The sequence below is a fragment of the Eulemur rufifrons genome, chromosome 16 (assembly GCF_041146395.1).
Source record: "Eulemur rufifrons isolate Redbay chromosome 16, OSU_ERuf_1, whole genome shotgun sequence".
Taxonomy (NCBI): domain Eukaryota; kingdom Metazoa; phylum Chordata; class Mammalia; order Primates; family Lemuridae; genus Eulemur; species Eulemur rufifrons.
Genome location: NC_090998.1, coordinates 39,771,780 through 39,783,495, shown reverse-complemented (window position 1 = coordinate 39,783,495; position 11,716 = coordinate 39,771,780). Strand labels below are relative to the sequence as shown.

The window sequence follows — 11,716 nt, the reverse complement described above, 5'->3', positions numbered from 1 at the left end:
CTGACCTTAATGGAACATACTAGATCCAGCTACTGGAATATTTACTCTAATGGAATAAAGTAGTTGGATTCTTTCCTTGCCTATTTTCTAAAGAGGACAGTGTTTACCAAAATATGTATATTTATTGTTAGCACTAGAGGAGCCTCATGATAAGTACAAAGTGGTTAACTTTTTAAATAATTACCTGTGCCAATAGGAGAAAAATGTATATAATATACAGAACAGTGGGTTAATATCTAAAATGCAGACATTTTCATATATTCCTACATCTTTCCCTTCCCCAAATACTGGACTTCACCTTCCTGTCAGTGTAACTCTCCATTACAGCAAACACTGACGAAAAGGAAATACTGACCACAAATCATCTGTTAGTGGTCAGATGATAGTGGTCAGAATATAGTACAGACACTATATTCTTTTTTTTTTTTTTTTTTGGAAATGATGTCTCGCTCTGTCACCCTGGCTAGAGTGCAGTGGCGTCATCATAGCTCACTGCAACCTCAAATTCTTGGGCTTAAGTGATCCTCCTGCCTCAGCCTCCTGAGTAGGTGGGACTACAGGTATGCACTACCACACTTGGCTAAATTTTCTATTTTTTATAGAGACGGGGGTCTCACTCTTCCTCAGGCTGGTCTCGAACTCCTGAGCTCAAGCGATCCTCCCACCTCAGCTTCCCAGAGTGCTAGGATTACAGGTGTGAGCCACCACACTGGGCCCAGACAGTATCCTTGATTTTATTTCAGTGACAACTCAGATTTTCCTTACAGCTCTCTCTCTTAGGCTTGGAATCTTTGAGAGTATGCCTAAGTCAAGACACTTATGACTTCAACAAAGTCTAGTTAATTTTTTAGAACCCTAGGGCAATTACAGAGGAGTTTGAGGCCACAAGTATAACTAACATCTACTTTGGTTTCTTGTGTTTTCTACAGCACCATACCACATTAGCAATAGCACTTCTGGACTAAATTCTTTGCCATCTTCGGGGGTGGAATTTGTTAGCGTTTACCTTTGTATGTCTAGAAACACTTCAAAGCATAAAAGTGAATACACAAATACTTAAATGTTAACATTGTGTTTATGGTAAAATACTCAAGATTCTATATAAGAATGAGGTGAAGAGTGGTGAACCAACTTTAAACAGCAACATGACCATTCTCTGATGTACTTATTACCCATTCTAGAAAAGACTTTATGAAACCTTAATTACTTTGCCCTAGTAGGGGAGAATTAAATGATGAATAGAGTGTCACATTTAACGTGGATATAGAAAAGTTTTCTGTAACCGCTATATAACTACTAATTTTCAGATTAGTTTGGCCTGATATAGATTATTTTCTGACACTAGAAAATGAAAAAATTTTAATTCAGAAAATCATGTCCCATGTTCTAAAAGACAGCCAGGGAATTTCTGAGTTAACTACTTATGATTGTTGATTTGAACATCAACATCTTAAAACACTGACACTTAATATACAAAGGCTATGAGAATTCTGTGATACTTCTGCAGTAAAATTTGCTACATATTGAAAATTCCTTCTTCATAATAGTTTTCAGATGTCTCTGTCTTTCTTGCTTCCAATATGTAGATTCATTTTTTGGACACATTGAAGAATCGAGGTCTAATGTAATCCTTATACATAGAATAGAGAACACCTAGGAACAGAAAGATGTATATCAATAGGATATCCGTGGGAAACAAACACTGAATTTCTTCCACTTATAGTTTTCTGAAATCAGCCCACAATTTCAAAAGAAACAAACAAAAGCCTTCCCTCATATTAATTTTTAGCTTGGATCATACAAGTGGCCCTAGACAAAACCCCCACAAAAACAAAACCGTAAGAGCACCCTTTAAGATCAGTATCAATCTGAATTTATAATGTTACTATGTCACCCTAAAGTTTGAATTTTAAAATATTGGTAAAATGTTAGGAAAGTGGGCAAATTTTGACCAGATATTAAGGTAAGGCATCTCAATTTAGCAAACATCTATTCAGTGTCTACTTGTGCTCAGTATCCTGAGGAAAACAATGGTGAGTGGATCTAATCCCTGCCTCTGGGGTTTACAGTCTAGTGGGTGAACTAGCTATGAGTTTAGGCAGATGGTATATATGGCTTCCACAGGTCCAGGGCCATGCAGAAAGGGGGAAGTAGCCAGGGGAAACAGGCTGAGAAAGAGAGAAGCTGCTTCAATTAATTCCAGGGATATCAGCAGATGTTCACACTCAAAAGCAAGGTAAGGAGTCACAGATTTATTAATAAGCTACAACTCACACACCATCACCCCGAACCCCAGCCCATCTCAATTATCAAGGCCTCAGCTATCCAGTAGAATGTCTAAATCCTTCACTTCACTTTCCTTCTAATTTCTTTCTGATACTCCTTGTTACTATCTTCATAGAGTGCACAGAGGATAAAGGGTCAGTGAGTTAGTTCTCTTATATCAACATGATAGGAAATTGAGGTAGAAGTCTGTCATTTTCTAATGAAATAGTACTATAACTAGAATTGATGCATAAAATTTAAGCCAACTTTTTTTTTTTTTTTTTTTTTTTTTTTTTGAGACAGAGTCTCACTCTGTTGCCCAGGCTAGAGTGAGTGCCGTGGCGTCAGCCTAGCTCACAGCAACCTCAAACTCCTGAGCTCAAGGGATCCTCCTGTCTCAGCCTCCCGAGTAGCTGGGACTACAGGCATGCGCCACCATGCCCGGCTAATTTTTTCTATATATATTTTTAGCTGTCCATATAATTTCTTTCTATTTTTAGTAGAGGTGGGGTCTCGCTCTTGCTCAGGCTGGTCTCGAACTCCTGAGCTCAAACAATCCACCCACCTCGGCCTCCCAGAGTGCTAGGATTACAGGCGTGAGCCACCGCGCCCGGCCAAGCCAACTTTTTTTTTTTTAAACTTGAATCATTGTGGTGTCTATGGAGATAATATTCTTAGAGAGAATTATAAGACTCTTTTTCCTGTCCTTTGGCTTATTAGACACAGATGATTCTTACCTCTTGCCTACTTCCTAAATATTGGTGTTGGCTGAAGTTCTGATCTCAACTCTTTTCTCACCTCATCCACACCTGTTGCTCCACTGGTAAGCAAGTTAGATCTCTTCTGAGTGTGAATCCCATATATTCATTATTGTACATGTGACATTTCCACATCCCCTAGGTCGGTGGTCTCTAAACTTTCCAAACTTATGTAAGTAAATATGTTGAGCATGTCCCTCAAAATGTGCATTTATTTATAAACAATATAAATTACTCTTTTAAAAATATATATAAATGTATTTTTTTTTATAGAGATGGGGGTCTTGCTCTTGCTCAGGCTGGTCTCGAACTCCTGAGCTCAAGCAATCCTCTCACCTCGGCCTCCCAGAGTGCTAGGATTACAGGTGTGAGCCACCACGCCTGGCCAAACAATATAAATTTACTATGATCAATCTATCTATTAGTAAAGCTTGCTTTTTTTTTTTTTTTTTTTTTTGGAGATGAAGTCTTGCTATGGCCCAGGCTAACTTTGAACTCCTGGGCTCAAGTGATCCTCCTGCTTCAGCCTCCTGAGTAGCTGGGACTATACGGGCACACCACCACACCCAGCTAGTAAAGCTTCTTTATTTTTAAGATGGAATATTTTCTTCCCACGTCCACATGGATCTCTTTATACATCTTCTAGGGTGTGAATACTCTAATTTGGAGAAATCTGTCGTAAGCATCTCAGTCAGTGTAATATAAAATTAAGAGTTTAGGCTCTGGAGTAGATTGCACATATGATTGTGAACAAGCAACTTTTCCTCTCTAAGCCTCAGTTTCCTTATCTCTAAAATGAGTTAATATCTACCTTGGAGGGTAGGTTTGTTGTATTGTTGTATAATGTAGACTTTGTTTTTTGTCCTGGGTTCCTGGTATGGAGCTTCTGAAATGCTTGGAATTTCCTGAGTAATGGAAGTATCTTTGTTATTCATGAGCCTTTTGGATCACACCTGAATGATATTATATCCCTATAAACTTAATCAGGTGATCACTAATTGCAGCTCCTATCCAGATGTGATTTCATTGCTAGCACAACCTTTGCTATTTTGTATGTAGCTGTTAATCTAATTGGTTGCTTTTTTCTGTATACCTTTTAGTAAAAACAATCAAAAGCAATTGCTTTCACCTGTTTGCCTGCAGTGTACTTTCACTGTCCAATCTCAGGGCTGTGTGAACTCCAACTCCTTGCCATAATCTAGTCTGCAGGGACCTAGATCATCTCTTCATTCCACAGGACATCACATTAGTCTATTACATTAATCTGATCTGACTATCAAGGGGAAATTGGAATGCATGATATCTTCTGGGGTACTCCCCCATCCTATGATTAAAGACAATGGAAAACTATACCTAATATAGGCAGGGTGGCTGACCCAGACCTTTTAGGAAAGATAGTTTGGGTTACCCCACCAGTCAGGTAACCATGAATAGCTAACATACTTGCTGAAAACAAAGAGAATATGAAATGGGTAGTGTTAAGAATATAGTCATAATACCAGTCGTGACCATCTGATCAGTTGCAGAAACAAAGACTGTGCTACTTATGAGTGTTTCTTCCTTATTTTTACATGAATGCATTTGTGTATATATTAACCATTTTTTTTCCTATTCTCCATTTTCATTTACCTATCATCTAATTCTAACATAAGAAATGTTAATAGGAGTTAACCTTATATCTCAGGATTTAAGTCACAGGCTATCAAGGGGAAGGTGATTCATTTCAAACAGGAATCAACATCACCCAAAGATGGATAAAGAGACTTTGTATCCTGTTTTGGGAGAGAATTAGCATGTTTTTGGTTATACAAGGGATGGCTGATTTTGCCATTGTCTTTATGGGGAAGTGTGATTAAAAGAGGTATATATGGATGTCATGTTGACAAGGGCTGGACAGTGGTGGATTTGTATTATGTCAGTTGAACTAACCTGTAGCTACATTTTCCAGAATTCCTTCCCCTTTATTTCCTAGGCTAGTGTACAAGACACATTTTTCATGAGATTTAGAAGGCAAAAGTGAAGCAGCGGCCAAATTCTTATGCTTGGAAGATACCGTTGCAGCACATTTTTGCTCATCTGCTGGCCCATTTTGTCAGCATGGGCAGCAATCATGAGTATGGCTACTATGGCTCCTGTTGAAATTCCTCCTTCATCTTCTCTGACTCCTTTGGCAGGTCCAGGCCAGCTCCAGAATAAAGGGCATTGGCTTTTTCTATATTTTACTTACCTCATTGAATGTGGAGGCTTGAAGATGGTTAAAAAAATGTAAGGATGGTTTGCAGGTTCTGATTTTCCTTGCTTCTCCCACTTGAGAACATCTTTTAATTCTTTGCCCTGCCCACTTCAGGCCCCAGCTCCAGATTCATAAGCAACAGCTTCATAATTATACAAGTCCAAATACCTAATAAATCCCTTATTAAATATTACTAGTTTTGCTTTTCTTATGCAACACTGATTGAGTCACCTACCACACCAAGCTATGCAGGGTTCCACTAACATGCCATGCTTCTGTGTCTTTGTTTTTTTCTCTGTCTAGACTCCTGATCTCCTTCTCTGCCTGTTTAATTCTTCTATATTCTTGGATCCTCACACGGTTTACATCCTTAGAGAAGCCTCCCTTGACCTCTTGGCCCTAGTTAAATACTACTCCTTTATGCTGGTGCTTCCATAGCAACCTGTGTATCTCTGTCACAGTATCCATGACTTTATATTGTCGTCTTCTCTTCCTGGTCTGTGTCTGTAAGGAGACTAAACTATTTGATGGTAAGAACTTGATACCTCATATCTCTAGAGAGCACAGTGTCTGGCACATGGCAGGTGTTAAATAAATGTTTGCTGAATGATGAAAATGAGGACTGCGACTTTGCAGTAAAGCTTCTTGTTGTATTGGGTTTAAGACTCATGTATCACAGCTTGTAATAATAAGATAATTACCACATAACTTTCTATATGCAAGCCCCACACCCATCATTCCATAATCCCCAACCTACTCTCAGGCTGACTGTATTCTGCACAGTATGACGGGGAGCTAAAAACATTGTGACTTGTTCTTATTAATGTAGACAAAAAAAATTAGATAATTTAGGTCCTAAAATGGACCTGTTATTATAACTATCTGATTTAGCTGTTGATACAACCTGAATTAACCAAGATAATTTACACCTGTTCTTTGGATTTGACTATATTGATGTTTGCTTAATTTATGGACTACTTAAAAAAAAACTTGGACTAAAAGGAGAAGGCAGCTGTTGAGATTTGTAGGCTCTAAAATGTCTTCTTCTCACTTAAACTGTTTTAATAACTACATCTGCTGTTCATATATGCTGGGAAGTATGATCACTGCTCTTAGCCATGTAATATAGGCTATGATCTAAAACTGCTCTCCTTAGCTGAGTTATTTAGGATAGGAACTATTCACTGCTCACTTCACTATAGAGATTAACAACCTATCACACCCTACTGGGAAGTTTTGTCAGTTTCTGTCAGCTGAAAATCCTAAGAAATTCAGCCCATCACTGGGCAGCAACCCCAACCAAGTGAGGATCAATCTTTCTTACCCTTCTCCTAGTACATCATCTTGACCCAATATTCATCTTCTACTATTAATGAATAAAATAAATAAAAATACTTTTAAACTCAGCTGAACATAAGATGCAAATTATGCAGGTTACCCAGAGTCACAGCTCCTACAACAAATCCTTGGGCAGCGACTCTCAGGTGAATAAGATGAATGGACATTTTCTGATCTCTTCTGTACTTCAACTTGTAAAGACCATAGGACACCACAGTCACAAAACCTGCTATACCTGTGAATTTAAAAAGTAAGGGTTAAATAAACGCCAGGCAAGAATTCCCAACTGCTTACAGAGTTAAATGAAAGACTGTCTAGGCCAGGCACGGTGGCTCACGCCCCGTGATCCTAGCACTCCGGGAGGCCGAGGCGGGAGGATCACTTGAACTCAAGAGTTCAAGACGAGCCTGAGCAAGAGCAAGAACCTATCTCTACGAAAAATAGAAAAAATTATCCAGACAACTAAAAATAGAAAAAATTAGCTGGGTATGGTGGCACGTGCCTGTAGTCCCAGATACTTGGGAGGCTGAGGCAGAAGGATTGCTTGAGCCCAGGAGTTTGAGATTGCCGTGAGCTAGGCTGACGCCACGGCACTCTAGCCCAGGCAACAGAGTGAGACTCTGTCTCAAAAAAAAAAAAAAAAAGAAAGAAAGAAAGAAAAAGAAAAAGAAAGACTATCTACAGGATAAGTACCTGGAAGATAAGCAGGCAAGATAGCAAAGGATACTTTAAAAAGTACTATGCTGGATTTGGTCTACCAGATTTCAAAGTGGGCCCTTAATATTCTTAGATTCAATATTTACAGTTTCACTTTTCCCAGAAAAACCTGAACCATATAGTATAGTAGCTTGTCTAGTCATTTGTAATTTTCCTGGGGCATTATTTTGAATTGTGCATGCTACCACGACTATTATCTGGGGCAAATCACTTAGCTAGAGAGTGAGCCAACCCAACATCCCAGCATCCATAGCTCTTGAATGTTTGGCTTTACTCCTCTTTTCCTGTTATCAAATAACAGTAAATCTAGTAAAGTGAGGGGGTAAAAAAACTTTGTTCTTCTGTAAAAAATAAGACAAGACAATAAACCTTAATGAGAGCTGAAAAGGTATGAATATATGTACAAAAATACAGCTCTGAGAAGAACTGTGATTCTAGAAAAGTCCAAGAAAATATTTCTGTATTTCCTACAAAGGTCAAGGGGTAAATATACTGCTGTGACAACCAAGATCCTATGTAACTGGCCCTAAAACAAATTAACTAAAGAGAAGATTCTAGAAAGAGATTTAAAACAGTATGAGAACTTAATGTACAACAAACCAAAAATAACCAAATAACAGGTAAAGGAATGATCATTTAATAAATGCCACTAGTACAACTTATTGGTATACAGAAGAACTAACTTGGATTTGTATTTCACACCAGACTCTGCAAAAAATATTCTGGACGGGTAAGATTTAAATGCAAAACAAAACAAAAATATAAACAAAAAACTATAGAATAGCATATTTATAACATCAAGAGGATAAGATAGACTTAATAGAAAATGGCAAGGACAAAATGCTGTATTTGACATAAGAATAGAGAAAACTTTTGCATGATAAAAGTGTGGGTCTATTTTGGGGGTTCTCTATTCTATCCTGTTGATCTATGCATCTGACTCTCCATCAATACCACACTGTCTTGATTACGGTAGCAATATAGTAAGCCTTAATATCAGGTGGAGCGATTCCTTCTACTTTATCTTTTTTAAGAAAAGATTGTTTTAGATGTTCTAGGACTTATACCTTTCCAAATAAATTTTAGAAATAAGCTTGTCTATGTCTACAAAAAAAAAAGCTTTTCTGAGATTTCAACAGGAATTACATTAAGCCTATAGATCAGTTTGGGGGAGAATTGACATCTTCACTATATACTGTGCCTTCCAATTCATGAACACAGTAGTCTCTCCATTTATTTAGGTCTTTGATTTCTTTTATTAACATTTTATAATTTTTAACATACATGTTTTATTACATTTATACCTAAGCATTTCATTTGCTTTGGAGTGAATAAATGGTATTATGTTTTTAATTCCAGTTTTTATGTTTCTTGTTAGTATATAGCAATGTAAATGATTTTTATGTGATATAGCAAATTTTGAATAATTATGTTGGTACATGTGTGTCAATGGGTGGGTGAGAATATATCTGTATTTTCAGGATCCATTTAATAAGTGGAAATAAAAATCAGTAAATAATCATATTTACATATGTATTTTATAGGCTTATTATCAATAAATGAAATTGAAATAAAAATGACTGATGTATTATAAACATATAAAAGCAACAAAAAATAATAAAATAATGATGGTAGACACATGGGGAAACAGGTACAATGCTGAAAGCTCTGTAAGTTTGACCAAATCTTTCTGGAAAGAACTCTGGAAATATATATAAATGAATTTAAGCTGAACATGCTTCCTGCCCTGGAAAGTCTACTTTTGGGAACATACTCAAGGGAAATAAACAAAAGAAAAATCAAGAAAATGACAAAAAGATGTTCACGGTTGAGGAAAAACTAAACAATGCAAATGGCTCAAACAGAAGAAAAACTGCCATTGATATTTAAAAAATGATAAGAATAGGAAATATTAATACACAGAAATGTACATATGAGATGTTAAGTGAAAGAAGCAAAACCAAATAATCTGTCAACACAAATGTTAAAGACATTATGCATGCACAGACCTCAACAATGATTGTAAGATAATTTTGAACAATGTAAATATATTTATAATGATGGAAGTTGTTTAAGATAACCAATGAAAGTGTTTTGTAAATTATCTGCACAGGACACTCCATCCTGTAACAGGAAATACATAGTAGACATTGTTAAAATAACAATAGCTAAACAAAACTGTTCCATGATATAAATCCAAATTTTATCATTATTTATTTTCTGGCAAAAACTTGGCTCTCTTCCTTTGATCAAATCAAAGTTCTGTTCTTACTTAATTTGGCCTTGTTTCTTTTAGAGATTAAAGTCAGAACCTTTACTGTTTTCCATATAGTGTCTCTAGTTTATATATAATTGAATTTAGCTGGAAACACTTTTATCTTTCTACTTTAATCACCCTAAATGTCTCTGGAAAAATAATTTAATGTACAACAGGCACAGTGACTAATCTCTGTTCATTATAGTGATCTGTTCAAGTAACATTGAGTTCTTGAATTGTTTTTCTAGTTAAAAATGCTAAGGAAGATAAATCACTATTAAATTATTTGCTTCCATTTCTTATGGATGCTATTACAAGTCTTAATCAAATTAAATGAAACTTCTAAACAGAATATTACTAAAAAGTAAAATTTGGTTCTTTTTGATATGTGAATAATGATACTTAATAAGTTGCTAAAGTTGCAGTGACACTTAATGGAACATATGACATACCTATTTAAAAGATTTTATGGAATTAATATATTCACAAATTTAGGTCAGTCTGACTTAAGTAAATTATTTTAATAGTTTCCAGACAAAATGTATACAAGGAAAGAGGTATGGCTGCAGTAGACAATAATAATGCTTAGGGCAGCTGAAGCATCTATGGAGAAGAGAGAAAGTTCAGATTTTAAGACATAATATTGGTCCTTAGATATTGTGGGTTTGTGTTGTTTTTTTTTTTTTAAGTCCACATACATACAGTACTTGTTGAAAATGTAAATATACTAAAAATGTGTGGAGAAAGGATAAAGTGCCTAAGGTTATAATACTACTTCTTGAGTCCAGAATTTACTTAACCATCATCCTCAACATCCGGAACACACCAAGAAGCCAGCATGAAGGACCACTGAGCAGCCAAAATGAACACCACAAAGTTCATGTGCTCAAGTGTACAGGTAGGCCCAGGCTTTCACTCAGAGCTTTACTCTGAAAGAACTCACAGTTCTTTCAAGTTTGGGTATCTAGCTTCTGTGCCACAGAACATTAGAAGCAGAAGTTTTTAATGGTACCCAACAGTACTGGAAGAAATAGAGAAATCTATAAACAGCAGACATAAGAACTTTCTTTTTTTTTTAAGCCAGTCAAATTTAGCAGTGGGGGGTTGTATACCAACTTTAGTGATACTAATGTTAATAAGTTCTGATAACCCACTACCATTGGACCAGCCCAGACAAAAGAACTGAAATGTTGGAGTGAGTTACAAGACAAGGAAACATATACATCTCAATAATCCCTAACAGACTGCAAGTACAATAAACTGCTGCTGCTGCTGACAATCCTGAGTCATCACAGAAAAGTTAAAGGCCATTCACTCACTTCCATTTGATTGGCTGGGAACTAATAATTTTTAGATAGAGCGCTAACAAAATGGATAAAACAATAACATTTTGATGCTTCAAATAATAGCTAACATTTATTGGGAACTTACCATGTACCAGAAACTATTCTGAAAGTTTAACTCATGCTTAGAGGAAGTTAGCTTCAATTATCTGAAAAAATTCAATAATATGAAACATTTCAATCCTCAGAGATACTGGGTGAGGCATTATTGTATTAGCACAGTTTTCTACTATCCAGTCAAGGCTTGCACTTACCTACAGGGACAAAGGGGGAGTCTCTAGATTTCCTGATCAGTCGGGATAACTGGCCTTCATCCTCATCTGCTGACCACTGGTTGTCTGGAGACATTTTTCTCTCTAGTAGCAACAGGAGATAAATGTTTGCTGTGAATCATTAAAAATAATTCATTTACTCTCTCCCAACATGTTCTTGATTATGTGTTCTGTCTTCATTTGCTTGACGTGCTTGTTTGCTCCATTGAAATAAACAATTGTCTTTCCTTTACACTTTTCACTACAAAATCCTTTCATTTAGGGGGAGGGAGGGTAAAGGTTAAGAGAAAAATATACAGAAAGAGGAAATGATAATCAGATTCCATCAGTACAGAGTAAAAATTAACACAGATCATAATTCTTTTATTCAGTCTCATTTCACTCAGCATTTGAGATCATTGGGAACCTCGGCACTTCTTCCACAAACAGTAAGAACACAGTTTCTTTTATAATGTTACCATTTTTAAAGAAGGATGGCAGTGCCAATATAGGCAAAAATACCTTCAGGTTTACAGATAATGGGAGAATGATCA

At 36.4% G+C, this 11,716-nt stretch overlaps 1 protein-coding gene across 1 annotated transcript; it reads right to left on the bottom strand.

The window, feature by feature from the left end:
• Positions 1-1,505: 1,505 nt before the first annotated feature.
• On the bottom strand, positions 1,506-11,259 carry HIGD1C (HIG1 hypoxia inducible domain family member 1C). Its single transcript, XM_069490990.1, has 3 exons — positions 11,166-11,259; positions 6,695-6,829; positions 1,506-1,653 (listed from the first exon to the last, which is right to left on the bottom strand). Exons 1-3 carry the CDS (start codon positions 11,257-11,259, stop codon positions 1,589-1,591), a joined length of 294 nt encoding a protein of 97 aa, XP_069347091.1. The 3' UTR covers positions 1,506-1,588.
• Between the last annotated feature and the right edge of the window lie 457 nt (positions 11,260-11,716).

Coding starts and splice junctions, on each gene's coding strand:
- HIGD1C (XM_069490990.1), bottom strand. CDS start 11,259: ATGTCTCCAGACAACCAGTGGTCAGCAGATGAGGATGAAGGCCAGTTA. Junction 6,830..11,165: donor CTCCCCCTTTGTCCCTGTAG/GTAAGTGCAAGC, acceptor TTAAATTCACAG/GTATAGCAGGTTTTGTGACT. Junction 1,654..6,694: donor TGTAGGAGCTGTGACTCTGG/GTAACCTGCATA, acceptor TTCTGTTCCTAG/GTGTTCTCTATTCTATGTAT.